General features: G+C 41.3%; 1 protein-coding gene and 1 long non-coding RNA gene across 6 annotated transcripts in view; one reads left to right on the top strand and one right to left on the bottom strand.

Annotated features, from left to right (window-relative positions):
- The window catches only part of LOC105842637 (uncharacterized), a 73,814-nt gene extending 59,817 nt beyond the window's left edge, over nt 1-13,997 (bottom strand). Inside the window, exons 1-5 of one of the 4 annotated variants that reach the window (XR_009976370.1) lie at nt 13,769-13,957; nt 11,771-11,818; nt 8,950-9,037; nt 7,695-7,777; nt 1,453-1,621 (exon numbers count right to left, since the gene is read on the bottom strand). This is a non-coding gene — a long non-coding RNA (uncharacterized LOC105842637). Of the gene's footprint in view, nt 1-1,452; nt 1,622-6,237; nt 6,509-6,529; nt 6,867-7,694; nt 7,778-8,949; nt 9,038-11,770; nt 11,819-13,768 lie in introns of those variants that run through there. The other 3 variants (XR_001140190.4, XR_002431683.3, XR_009976369.1) reach the window with 3 other exon arrangements.
- LOC101742863 (fatty acyl-CoA reductase wat) lies at nt 3,156-12,594 on the top strand. 2 transcript variants are annotated; one of them, XM_012696755.4, is made up of 11 exons: nt 3,156-3,297; nt 4,347-4,523; nt 5,831-5,921; nt 6,274-6,396; nt 6,713-6,837; nt 7,026-7,184; nt 7,321-7,430; nt 7,569-7,636; nt 8,731-8,923; nt 11,636-11,834; nt 12,033-12,594. In XM_012696755.4, exons 2-11 carry the CDS (start codon nt 4,354-4,356, stop codon nt 12,388-12,390), a joined length of 1,596 nt encoding a protein of 531 aa, XP_012552209.2. In that variant the 5' UTR covers nt 3,156-3,297; nt 4,347-4,353; the 3' UTR covers nt 12,391-12,594. The 2 variants fall into 2 exon arrangements, with proteins under 2 accessions (XP_012552209.2, XP_062531405.1); XM_062675421.1 differs by having other exon boundaries at nt 3,169-3,303.
- Nucleotides 13,998-14,564: the final 567 nt, after the last annotated feature.

Below are 14,564 nucleotides of genomic sequence, written 5' to 3'. Positions count from 1 at the left end.
CTAGTAGGTGAGCTCACGGGGCTCAAACCTGACGACGTTGCTAACACAAACCCTAGCAGGAGCCGTGCTTCGCAGAATCTACCATCGGATCGGAAACGCGACCCACTGAGAAGATCCGGCCAGAAACTCAGTGGGGGCTGTGTCTGAGGGTTAATTTACTCGTCGAGACCTTCGTCGCAAGCGACGGGTTCGACAAGAACGATGACCGGAGAGTGCAACAGCAATAGCGTGATCTATTGACTTTTGCGGCACCCCTCTCACCCGCGTGTAAAAGAAATAATGACCATAATTGCCATATCTTTCTACTCGTAACATATCGACGATTAAGAACTAAATGCCTGAACTAAATGTCCTGGTTTACTAAAGTCTAGGGTTTGATGATACAACGTCATCGTAATTGCAAAAACAACTAGTTAAATTTTATAGTATTATGATGGCCATTTATGGCCGGTACAGGGGCGCCGATAAAGTGATTGCCTAGGGCGCTCTGGACCTTTAATCCGCCACTGCCTATAACTGAGTAAATATTTATTGTATATCTTAGTCTCCATTCTCAGATGTTCTCAATATACAATCACCATATTAGTGCGTAAAATTAATTGAATAAAAATAAAACAAGCAAATTATTCAATGACTTCATCATTATGAATGGTAATTGCGATTACGACCCCGACAAATACAAAGAAAATGCTTATTTTGAATACGACAAAATCATGTATACATATCTACTTCTTTATATAGTCGTCGTGGCCTAAATGATAAAACGTCCGGTGCATTTGTATCTAGTGATGCAACGGTGTTCGAATTCCGCAGGCGGGTACCAATTTCTCTAATGAAATACGTATTCCACAAATGTTCACGATTGACTTCCACGGTGAAAGAATAGCATCGTGTAATAAAAATCGAAACCCGCAAAATTATAATTTAATTAATTAGGTACTTCGTATTGAACCAAACAAACAAACTCTTCAGCTTTATAATATTGGTATAGATTAAATTAATAGCCTTTAATAGCTCCTTAACATTCTATTATTCAAAAATACTTTCTAATATACTGGTGGTAGGACCTCTTGTGAGTCCGCGCGGGTAGGTACCACCACCCTGCCTATTTCTGCCGTGCAGCAGTAATGCGTTTCGGTTCGAAGGGTGAAGCAGCTGCTGTAACTATACCTGAGACCTTAGAACTTATATCTCAAGGTGGGTGGCGCATTTACGTTATAGACATCTATGGGTTCCAGTAACCACTTAACACCAGGTGGGCTGTGAGCTCGTCCACCCATCTAAGCAATAAAAAAATATGGTTCTACGTAAATGAAGGCGCGGGTAAAACTTAGCATTATCCCAAAGTAACTTAACTATTCCACGCGGACGAAGTCGCGGGCAAAAGCTAGTACCTATAATTATATGATGGCGTTACTCGCTCCATGCTGTTTTTAATAATGATGACGTTGCTGATGTCATTACATTTATTATTATTGTCTTTCATGGTGACAATACGTAAAATTTATTTATCCAAACGATTCTTTTAAATGAATTTCAAGTGTACAACCATGACTGGACAAGTACAGTATTAGCTCACGCGGTTTCACCGTGGTCCTTGAGGAATATCGACCTCGACGACCTGGAATTAGATTCCATCAGTAAGTACATGAAATGAGTATCTGAGCGAAATTTCGAAAACGGCGCGATACGATGACCCTCTTATCGTGGCCAACGGTAGCTACATACAACGACCAAATAAAAAAGTCGCTTTTGCTCTTGCTATTCCGATCCGGTGGTAGATTCGGCAAGATACTGCTCTTAGAGTTAGGCCCTGTATTAGGGCCAGTGTTAGCAATTCTCTCAAGTTAAGTTTTTTTTTTTTTTCCTACCTAAGCTGATAGCCTTGAGAGGCTATTTCAGCGTAACCGTGGCTAGTAGGTGAGCTCACGGGGCTCAAACCTGATGACGATGCTAACACGAACCCTAGCAAGAGTCGTGCTTCGCAGAATCTACCACCGGATCGGAAACGCGACCCACTGAGAAGATCCGGCGAGAAACTCAGTGGGCGAAGCCTGTGAGGTCACCTACCGAATTAGGTGGAAAAAAATTGTATTTGAGACTAAATGCAATGCGGGCTCATTTTAACAACACCTAATTATTCACTAAATAAAATTGTGTTTTTAAAACTTTAAGAGAATATAGTAATAATTAAATACGACTAATTTACATAGAACTAGCGTTTAATATTAACTAACGTTTAACGAATTGTTTATTATATTTGAACAATATACTATTTCAAAGAGCGTATAGTAGTAATCGTGTTAGCAATAATGTATTCTGTCAATCAGTGTGAGGTGTCCTGGGCGGTATCGCTTGACATGTCCAACACTTTAACGTCCTGTCCTAGTTCATGAGAGAAACCACCCGCCCCAGCCCGTCATGAACGACAATGATGAATGATAGCATGGTAACTCGCATAAGATAGTGATCAAACGATCGAAGTGCTGCGTTGATCATCGTGATAAGGCTGGATGACTTTACAACAGAAGTCACAATAAGAAAAGCTCATGTTCCTTAATATATAGGACGCGGATGGACTCTGCCACCAACCAGCTGGGAGAGGCCATAGACCAAATCGAAGCCGTAGGCAGTCCGACCCGGGACACTCTTGGTAATAGTGTCTCCCCTCTGGAAATGCGGTCAGCCCCCCTTTTTTTTTATTGCTTAGATGGTTGGACGAGCTCACAGCCCACCTGGTGTTAAATGGTTACTGAAGCCCATAGACATCTGCAATGTAAATGCGCCACCTACCTTGAGATACAAGTTCTAAGGTCTCAGTATAGTTACAACGGCTGCCCCACCCTTCAAACCGAAACGCATTACTGCTTCACGGCAGAAATAGGCGGGGTGGTGGTACCTACCCGCGCGGACTCACAAGAGGTCCTACCACCAGTAAAAAACGGAACTTGAACGGAATATTGATAGACGCGCGCGGGGAAGTTTCAGTAACTCGATTTATTCCATACGAACAGCTAGCGTGACTGGGTCAGTGGAACCCGTTATAAAAATTAATTAAAAAAACTCAACATGCATCAATTGCACTCATAAATAAGTAATAGAGTTTAAAGTTCAACAAAAACATATTAATTTATTCCCGAGTCCAGGAAGTGAGTCGGCAAATGTGTCAGACCTTCAGCTTTGCTAATTGTATGAGTATAAATAACACACATTGTCTCCAGTCAATTGTCTCCAGTAAAAAGCCGCCTAAAAACCAACGAAGTAACCCGGCTGCCATCTTCAAATTGAATTTATTGAGTATGTGTGAGTGGGTCAGCTGAATTACTATTACTATTTTTTTTATGTAGAACAAAATGACTACTATTACTACTATCAGCCTACAGAGGTCCAGTGGTCGACATAGGCCTCTCACAAAGATCGCTATAAAATCGGTCCCGCAGTGCTGCCATCCCGGATATCGGCAACCTTCAACAGGTCGTCGATTCGCCTTGCTGAAGGCCTACGGTCGTCACTCGAGAGCTTTTCAGTCCCATTGAAATCGAATCAGGAACCAGAAGTTTCGCAAGCAAACGATGATAGCCAAAATAAACCTAAGGATTGTGAGGTTGAAGTGTTTGTGCCCATGTAAACTCAACAAGAACAACAGCGTCGGTTAATCAAAAACAATTTATTTGAAGTATAACATAACTGTTATACATAATCAGTGTATTTTAGATCTTTCTCAATCATTCCTAAGTACGATTAGCTTCGACAACGTTTTCAAGGCGTTCGAATTTGTCGCTGACTAAAGGATGAGACGCCCGGTGCATTCGTATAAATCGATGCGACGGTGTTGGAAGCCGCAGACAGGTACCGATTTTTTAATGAAATACGCCGTACTTAACAAATGGTCAGCGATCGACTTCCATCGTGTACGTGTACGGTAAAAACTCTATCTCAACTCATCAGTTTAAGTAACACGATATTGTATTATGAGCATTACGGCTCGAGAGTTAGTTATATTATAGTACTGGCGACCAGCCCTCGCTTCGCTTCGGAAACTGTAATTTATTATTGATTTCTCCACTATTTAATGGATGTTATTATACATATAAACCTTCCTCTTTAATCACTCTATCTATTAAAAAAAACTCCGTCAAAATCCGTTGCGTAGTTTAAAAGATTTAAGCATACATAGGGACAGACAGATATAGGGACAGAGAAAACGACTTTGTTTTATACTATGTTATAGTATTAGTTGTAGTAGTAGTTGTAGCATAGTATTAGTTGAATTTAACAGCATCTGAACTTTCAGTTGTTTCATTTACTAATATATTATTAGTATTAAGCATGCAAAAAATAAATAGTTCCAGAATGGACATCGCTTTAGCGTTGGAGATTGAGCAGGTTTCGCGTCAGAAGGCGCTGGAAGAAGAAGCGCTCCGCGGCGAGTCGGCTGTGCGGCAGTTCTACGCGGGAACCACAGCGCTGATCACTGGAGGGACGGGCTTCATCGGGAAACAACTCATAGAGAAGCTTCTAAGGTGAACGGTGTTGCCTTAAACAACTTACAACTCAAATTAGATTCGTAAAGTTGATATTGCGTGGACAGATAGTTTGTAATACTGAGTACAGGCAAGCCACTGAACTCTTTCTAAGTCTTAAAAATGAGATATAATAGCGTTGAGGGAATACCACGTGGCATTGATTCTGGAGTGGAATGGTACGTGGCAGAAACGGTCTCTGGAAGCGGCAAAGTCTCGTGATGGCGGCTCTCAGTCGTTTCGCGTGTTCCCTGGATATTGTGAACCCCGCGAACCATCGTTCACTTCAATTGCTAGATGTCGTGTTTACAACACTTTCACAGTCGATACGACATGTCTACCATTTTCCAGAACATTTTTGATATTCCTAGTCGTTTTTTTTTCCTACCTATGGTGATAGCCTTCATAGGCTATATCAGCTTCTTTTTTTATTGCTTAGATTGGTGGACGAGCTCACAGCCCACCTGGTTTTAAGTGGTTACTGGAGCCCATAGACATCCACAACGTAAATGCGCCACCCACCTTGAGATATAAGTTCTAAGGTCTCAAGTATAGTTACAACGGCTGCACCACCCTTCAAACCGAAATGCATTACTGCTTCACGGCAGAAATAGGCAGGGTGGTGGTACCCACCCGCGCGGACTCACAAGAGGTCCTACCACCAGTAATTACGCAAATTATAATTTTGCAGCTTTCATTTTTATTACACGATGTTATTCCTTCACCATGGAAATCAATCGTGAACATTTGTTGAGTACGTATTTCATTAGAAAAATTGGTACCCGCCTGAGATTCGAACACCGGTGAATCGCTCAACGCGAATGGACCTGACGTCTTATCCGTATCAGCTTCGCCCTAACGTGTAGGTGAGCTCACGGGACTCAAACCGGAGTGTGGCTATCACTGGCCCTAGCAAGAGCAGTGCTTCGCAGAATCTACCACCGGATCGGAAACGCGACCCACTGAGAAGATCCGGCGAGAAACTCAGTGGGCTATCTGTGGGTTCATTCGCTCGTCGAGCCCTTCGTCGCAAGCGACGGGTTCGACAAGGACGGTGACCGGTGCTTGTGGTACCTAAAAGCACCGTTAATGGATCGGGAGGATCCATAAGGTGCTTTGGGCGACGTCGACCTAGTTTTGTGGTTTTCGCTATTTGACAGCAGACTGTGTTACTGTTACCGCCAAAACACTTCTCGAACGTTCCCGATACTATTGTTTTGACCGTGGTTATCATATCTGTGGTCAAATAGCAAAAACGGACATCTGGCGGACTTCGTATCGGCATGACAATACCATTTATGTTTCAGATCATGCGACGTTAAGCGAATTTACATATTGATGAGGTCGAAAAAAGGGAAATCAATGCCAGAAAGACTGCAGTCACAATTTAATGAGCCAGTTAGTCCAACTTTTGTGGTATTAATTTATATGTTGCGTCAATTGATTTAAAAAAGTACCTCATACTTTTAGATTTTCTATACTTTATGATTCCGTCACCAAAAGTAAATATTTAAGCTCAATTCGACAGAACGAACTGATAAAGAATCATTAACAAAATACGTCTTTTGTCAGTTTGGTTCTCAAGTTTTCTCTGTTTCATTATAAAAAATGGCCGGAATATAAAGCTTCTAGAATTAGTAGATACTGCGCATTGTGTATTGTGTAGATAGAGCCTGTGTATGTATGCCTGTGACGCACGGAGTTTGACCGCAAATTGTTTTTGTTGTTCTAAATCAATTTATTGTTTAAGGTATACGACAATTTACGATCTCAACAACCAGATTTCGCTCGGAAAGTGATACCGGTCGAAGGCGACATCTCAGAACTAGGGGTCGGCCTGAACGATGAAGACAGGATGAAGCTTGCCCAAGAGGTATACTTCCCTTACTGACATTACACACCTTGTGCCAGCCAGCATGAGAAGAAGCAGCTATAGATTTCAGTTTGTACCATGGTAGCACCAAGGTTAAAATATGCAACCCAAACTGAAAAATAAAATCAAAATCTTAATGTTGATGACATTTTACTGTCTTATATAAACCCAGCTATAAACAGCCGTTTGATCTTTCTGTACAAGTACATCCTAATTACATCCCAGCACTTGTCAAGTGTGTACATGTATATTTCATAGTTTCAAATCGACATCCAAGATTTACAAAACTGACGTTATCGTTAAGAATGAATTTTAGGTGAATGTGATATTCCATGTGGCTGCCACGACCAGGTTCGAAGAGCCACTGAAGAAGGCCACATTCATCAACGTCAGAGGAACCAGGGAGATCTTGGAACTGGCCAAATGCTGCAAAGATCTAAGGTGATTTCTTCCTTACAACGAATCTTGTGCTGTAAATTATTGTATTATTTTCTCTACGTGAAGTATGAGCAGACTTCCGGACCACATAAAGGGTCTATCTTAAATGTACCACCAGGACTTACCCTATACGATTGATTCATAAAAAAAAACGTCAACACTAAATGTCTGGTTTATTTACTCATCTCTAGATCCTTCGTACACGTGTCAACCGCATTCTCTAATGCAACCAAGAGCAGAATAAATCACAATTTGGAGGAGAAAATCTATGAAAGCCCTGTCCCTCCGGAAGTCATGATAAATCTCGCGAAGACAGTCGAAGAATGCAGACTCAACGCGATCACTGCTGAGTGAGTAGACCAGCCGAAGTGAACACGTGCAGGGCGTCACTTGGGTGGATGAGAGCTCTGGGACCGAGGGTCGTGAGGGCACGTCCAGACAGCAGTAGTTTGAAATCGGTCATGTGTAATGAATTCCTGTTTTCAGTTTGATAAGGGACTGGCCCAACACGTACTGCTTCACAAAGGCCATAGCGGAGGATGTCGTGCGTACAATGGGCAAGGATTTACCTGTGGTCATAGTGAGGCCACCCATAGGCAAGTATTCAAGGGCTCTTTTTTCCAAAATAGCTAAAGTCGGGACCTATAAATATGTAGTAACTGGCCACATGTATAGTTTAACACCGGACCTCTTATGTGACGATCGAAGCAATCCATTATATTTTCCGTTTTCAGTTATCTGCACGCTCAATGAACCCACACCTGGATGGGTGGATATGAGCTCGGTGATCGGTCCAAGCGGGGTAAGTATAAATCAAAGTTGGGATTAGATAAAAACGGTTCGTAAAGTGTACAGTGTACCTCGCTGGAATGCGGCGCTCCGCCCGCTTCCCCGCTCACCTTCCCGCGATCGCCCTGTCGCATCAGTACATAGAAATATAATCCTGAAAAAGAAAGATAAAGGAAAATGATTACTGAGCAATTGGGTTACAAATTTAAAAAAGTGCAAGAACGCCCGGGTGGTCTTAATACAAAAACCCGACATCGCTATATTCTAATGTACTTATGTATAATATATTGTTTATAACAATAAATACAAAGTAAAATCTAACAAACATTTGTTTACATTTTTTTAAAGTCATAGCGAATCCTTTTTTCAGACCATACCTAAGCGGCAGTGTGACGTAATCGATGCGAGGTGCAAACTTAGCTTGGTTGAGTTGTAAGGGTGTTTTTTTTTCCGGGCCGGGGGCCGAACCTCCTACCAGGTCCCCGCGCCTAGGGGGCGCGCGGGGTATGTGAGACTCAACGATCTGCAGGTGTTGAGAGCAGATCGCGGGCCCAAGGATTTTAGGGCCCACCCACTAAACGACTACCCTGCACTCTTACACCCGACGTCCGATCTCCGTCCGGGGTCAGAACCCGGTCAGAGTTTAAGATTTGTAAGCACACCCATGGTAACACCTTACTGGCCAATTCACAAGCGAAGTAACAGAGCACGGACTCGTTCTGGTTTCGAAACAATACAATATGATTAGCTTTGTCGATAGTTCTAGAATAAATATATTATCATATAAGTTTGATGGTGTTCTTTTTCACGATTGCCGATCCGTATCTTTCGACTGTTGGCTATTCGTATGTTGGTTAAGGTTGACTTGTTAGATTTTTTTGGATTCAGAGAAGTCAACTGTCGAATCACATAGAAGAGGCTTGTCAAAGTGATGCCTCTTAGCTTCTATGTGTGATTTATTGTGATGTGATTATTTGATGACTCAAAAAATTAATGTATAAATTCCACTGAAGTATACTATATAGGTCTATGATTAATTCTGCTAAATCAGCTGTCAAACATAATGTAATTTGCACACAGATAATGTAATTTGGTTTTTTTTTTCAGGTACTTTTGACATTAATGCTAGGCGTTATGCACGTAGTTTTAACGAGTGATATTAGCATTCCAATAGTGCCCGTGGACTACGTCAATAATGCGGTAATAGCAACAGCATCGGATACCAATGTACGTTACAATAAGAATGAAAAAGAAATTAAAGTTTATAATATAAGCTGTTCTGGGAGCAAAATTGAAACATGTAAGTATCAAAATGATTCAACATACGTGATTAGAAAAGCTTACGGCTATTGTCAGGGTTCACGGACAACTTTTATTCTTCAGTGCACTTCAATATTTGAGGGGGAAGTCTCCACTGCAATGTTTAATAAGCTATTATTTCGTTAGTATATAAGAGCAGCTGTCAAGGCTTTAATAAACAAGGATTCCACACCACGACTACTCTGCCAAGGCTATGATGATGATTTCGTGACTGTGAAAGCGGTTCGTGGCCACATTTTATTCAGAACAGTTGATAGCTAATTCAGGCTTAACAAGATTATGGCCTTTAAACAAAACCATTCGTGTGTGTATGTGTGCGTGTGGCGTATTAAAGCACACGCACCTTGAGATATAAGTTCTAAGGTCTCAGTATAGTTACAACGGCTACCCCACCCTTCAAGCCGAAACGCATTACTGCTTCACGACAGAAATAGGCGGGGTGGTGGTACCTATCCGCGCGGACTCACAAGAGGTCCTACCACCATCATCATCATCATCATCATCATCATCAACAGCCCACAGTCGTCCACTGCTGGACATAGGCCTCTCCCAATCTACACCACTGAGCCCGGTCTGCGGCTCTCATCCACTTCTTGCCGGCCACCGTGCGGAGGTCATCGCACCATCTAGCCAGGGGGCGTTCCACGTTACGTCTTCCGCTGCGCGGTCTCCGCTCGAGAACCCGTCTGCTCCAGCGATCGTCAGTCCTACGGCATATATGGCCAGCCCACTGCCACTTCAGCTTGCTGACTGCAACTTTGAGCTATGTCGATGACTTTAGTTCTTTGTCGAATAATCTCATTCCGGATTTTATCCTTCAAAGAAACTCCGAGCATGGCTCTTTCCATGGCTCGCTGAGCGACTTTGAGCTGACGGACCAACCGTACTGTGAGTGTCCACGTTTCCGGCTCCGTAAGTCATTACCGGTAAGACGCACTGGTTAAAAACTTTCGATTTCAGGCACTGTGGTATGTGCGATGAAAAGACTCCACGCAGTTTGCCGAACGCCGCCCAGCCCAGTTGGATCCTTCTCTTGACTTCCCTCTCCAAGCTGTGTTTACCCATCTGCAGCGTCTGCCCGAGGTATAAATATTCATCAACAGCTTCAAGCGGGCAGCCCTTCACGACGATCGGACCCGGGCTAATGTAACCATTGAACATCACTTTGGTTTTATCCATGTTCATCCGGAGTCCAATTCGTCGTGAAGAATCTGCTAAGCCGTTCAGCATCTGCTGCAGATCTTGCAACGATTCCGCCATGAGAACTATGTCATCTGCAAACCGCAAGTGCGAGATGTACTGGCCATTAATGTTTATGCCCATCTTTTTCCAGTTCAACGTCTTGAACATATCTTCCAATGGGTTAGTAAACAGTTTCGGGGAAATTACATCCCCCTGTCTCACTCCCCTACGTAATTGGATAGGATTAGACTGCTGATTCTGTACTCGAACATTCATCGTGGCACAGTCGTAGAGGCATTTCAACACCTGGACATAGCGATGGTCTACCTGGCATCGCCGCAGAGAGTCCAGAACAGACCAAGTCTCGATGGAGTCGAAAGCCTTCTCATAATCCACGAATGCTAAACACAGGGGCCGATTATATTCTGTGGTCTTTTCTATAATCTGCCGCACTTTGTGTATGTGGTCTATGGTTCCATAGCCGCTCCGAAACCCAGCCTGCTCTGGGGGCTGAAATTCGTCGAACCTTCTTGCCAGGCGATTTGTGATGACTCGTGAGAACAACTTATAGATGTGGTTCAGGAGGGAGATTGGTCTGTAGTTCTTTAAAAGAGTTTTGTCTCCTTTTTTGAAAACAAGTACCACAATACTGTTGTTCCACGCCTTCGGAGTTTTCCCGCGGTGAATACCGTGGCTGAAAAGCTTCTGTAGCTCTACTAAGAGAGGTGTTCCTCCTGCTTTCAATAGCTCAGTTGTTATACCATCATCTCCAGGGGCTTTTCCATTCTTGAGTTGTCTCAGAGCCAATCTTATTTCGTCCACACCAGTAATAATGCAAATTATAATTTTGCGGGTTTGATTTTTATTACACGGTGTTATTCCTTCACCGAGGAAATAAATCGTGAACATTTGTAAAGTACGTATTTCATTAGAAAAATTGGTACCCGCCTGCGAGATTCGAACACCGTTGCATCGCGAGATACGAATGCATCGGACGCCTTATCCTTTAGGCCACGACGACTTCATTCCACTTGCCTCGGAGACCTTTCTAGTTTCACCAGAACATGTGGACGAGCACAGGCTCAGCTAGGAAGGGTGAGATTAGCTAACAGCTGCCCGAGCACCTCCGGAGAAGACCTAACAACTCAAGAGCAGCTGCTTCGCTAATGAATTTACTAACGGATCGGAATCGCGACCCACTGAGAAGACCCGGCGAGAAACTCAGTGGGCTGATACATGGGTTAGGTTGCACGTCTAACTCTTTGCAGAGTTCGACGAGTACGGTTACCGGGGTCCACATGCGTTAGAGCTGAAGGCGTCTAATGCAAGAATTATTGGATCTGCTGGATCCGTAAGGACGTGTCTAGGACGTCACCGGTGACTGGCTTCTGCGTGATTAAGATTCGGAGAGTAGTCAGCGGCGGTAACGATAAGGCGATTATCTACTTAGCCTCCGTCAATATTTATCTCTCCAACTTTAAATTATTTACATCGAAATCTCTTTTTACAGCTTGTATGTCTGATTTCCTGAAGAATCCTAACACACTAGAGTACGCTACACCGAAAGCCGTTTGGTATTGTTATGGTTTTGGGACCGGAAGTGATGTTGTATTCTGGTTGTCAACATGGCTATTGCATTACATACCTGCATATGTAGCCGACTTCGTGTTTAATGTGACCTCCATGAAGCGACCTGAGGGCATAAAGTCGTAAGTACTCCTTGGCTTATATTCTCAAGGCGTTATAAAACATGTAGGTAAGAGATATTATGGGACATAGCCGGGTTTACAACAGAAAATTCACAATGATACCAAAGTTACGCAAAGACATGAAATAATCAGATATATATTGTTGGTTTATCTCATGTTAACTAAATGTCTAACGAACAGTATATTTTATAATTGCAGATTCGTTAAATTGTATGAAAAGATATACAAAATGTCTATGTTGTACGGCTATTTCCTGAGGAACCAGTGGAATTTTGTCGATGACAACACCGTGGCCATGTTGAACCAAATGTCAAAAACTGACAGGATATTGTTCAATTTTGATGTTGCGAAGATCGATTGCTCGCGTTTTATGGCGATCTGGTGCATCGGCTTAAGAAAGTTTATTTTGAAGGACGGCCTCAAGAACAGCGAATATGGTAGGAAGAAACAGAGCTGGTTGAAGATAGCTAATTTATGTTACCATGGACTATTTTTTGTAACCGTAATTTATTTTCTGTACATTTGCTGTGCAATGTTGATGTACGTATTTCGATGATTGTATATGATCTAATAATAGTGTACTATGTAGATTCAAAATATAATTCTACTTATTAAAACGATAGTAATGGAGATGGTGATGGTTTGAAGTCGTAGTCACCACGAGTATTGGTACTAAATTGTCACTCCCATATTGTTTGGTGTCTTATCTATTTGTAAATGGTTTAAATAAGAATCAATACATATTACATCTTTCTGGAAATATTTTATTTTCACTCCATTTTTTAATCATTGGACGGAATGTATGAGTGTGTGTGTGGTATGTGTATCTACATTCCAATATGCAGGTCGGAGAAAAATTTTTTATTTGGTAATTTAAAAGTTGGAATAAATAATATTAATGTACTATTTGTACTTTTGCTTCTTAATGTAAAATGTCATATTTTACAAACAACAGAATAAATAGTTTCTTGCAATATTTCTTTTGTTTTTTGTCAGCTAAATAAATGAAAGAACAAATAAATTGGATACATTTTGAAGCTTTATTATAATTCATAGTTTTATTATTTAATAAAATAAAAAGAAAAATTCGACAGAATGATTTAAATGAATGAATTAAAATTGTTACATTTATAAGATTTAATGCAGTGTTGTATGTGTGTAGGGGTAGCACAGAACTGTTCCTTGCAAGTTCAGGTCAAAGTTGATGTAGAAGCATCTGTAGCAAGCAGCTTCTGTAGCAAAATACATCTTTAGCCACTCAGCCCAAATATTACAAAGAAGAAAAGTTTAGCCATAGAAGTGCCCTCAGATTTTCACTTATTCCAGTCTGTTTAGAATTCTTTAGATAGTTTCCAAAACAGATCTATCAAAACTACTTACTTGTTACAATTTTTTAATGAGGAATCGCGAAATCTCTACCAATGAGAGTATGCCACTGCCTACAAAATGGCATATAAATTATCAATCAACACATGTGATTAAAACTAACTATAATTTGTTTAAGAAAGACGAAAAACATTTTCTGCAACTTTAGTACACGCCGTGAATCATCAACGTGGCATTGGAGCTACAACTTGAAATTTTTAGCTGGCAGTTGACGAGTTCTATGAGATTTTTACGTACGTTTCTACGTACGTACAATATCCTAATTCGCCAGTAGGAAGCCACGGCGGGTCGCTCTAAAATACTATCTAATAGATATATAAGGTATTCCTGAGGAAATACTGCCTACTTCTCATTATCTCACTGTTCGTAACACGTAAAAGAAAATGTACAAGAGTTCGTTGGAGCAAATAATGAGGAACAACACAGAATAACCTCGAGGAAATGATATTAAATTACGTTCTTTTATGAACAGACTGTATAATTATCAAATTAAAATAATTCATAACATTTGCAAGATGATAGACAAAAACAACCGTAGGTACACTAACTTGTCCAGTTTCGATCGTAGGCGTAGGATTTGGGCTTGTTTCGGTGGGCAACCGCCGCTCGTTACAACTCTACAATCTTCGGAGATCAAGGTGAACCCACGAAACTGCTTAATTTCGAATTAAACATGTTTATTTTGGTTCAATACTTTACGCGGCAATCTTTTGCTTCTTAATTTTTTGCCGGTTTTTTTTATGAATTTTACTGGCTTGGAAACAATGTTTTTTAAGCCAAATCAGTATTTCTGTTTCGTCATCACTTAAGCCTAATTTACATTACGAAATTAGTGGCATGAAACTAATTTCGTGACATTAGTTTTACCAACAGTTTCACGTGTAATTTAATACTTTCGTAATGCATGCATTAATTTCATGCATGGAAATTAGTTTCGTGCCCTGCGCGATTTTTTGGTGAAATTAATGTCATGCAACTAATTTCATAGTGTAAACGCGACGTGAAACTAATGTCGCGAAAGGGCCTGCGCTGTGCGGACGTGTGTATTGTTAGTTCGGACGCGCTTCAAACGTTGAAAATGGCAAACCAACGATGGAGTACAGATAAAAATATAGATCTTATTAATGAATATCAGCGACAACGGTGTCTCTGGGACCCGAAACACCTACAGTAAAAAAGCACAATTATATTCACTCATTCGATAATAGTTTTTATAGCTCTCAGGATCTTTATCTGCTAATTCAGAGACTAACTTCATTGCACCTAAATGCCTTCTTGTTGACCATCCTCGAATCTACCAACCTTTTTTTTCTTGATAGTCTTTTTTTTAAGTTTATAGGTATA

The sequence above is a fragment of the Bombyx mori genome, chromosome 23 (assembly GCF_030269925.1).
Source record: "Bombyx mori chromosome 23, ASM3026992v2".
NCBI classification, from domain to species: domain Eukaryota; kingdom Metazoa; phylum Arthropoda; class Insecta; order Lepidoptera; family Bombycidae; genus Bombyx; species Bombyx mori.
This window is presented reverse-complemented; position numbering and strand designations above follow the sequence as displayed.

Bases quoted from the DNA above. Each gene is read 5' to 3' on its own strand.
- LOC101742863 (XM_012696755.4), top strand. From the start codon at position 4,354: ATGGACATCGCTTTAGCGTTGGAGATTGAGCAGGTTTCGCGTCAGAAG. The intron at 5,922-6,273 runs GTTAGTCCAACT...TTATTGTTTAAG, and splicing joins AGTCACAATTTAATGAGCCA to GTATACGACAATTTACGATC. The intron at 7,185-7,320 runs GTGAGTAGACCA...TCCTGTTTTCAG, and splicing joins CTCAACGCGATCACTGCTGA to TTTGATAAGGGACTGGCCCA.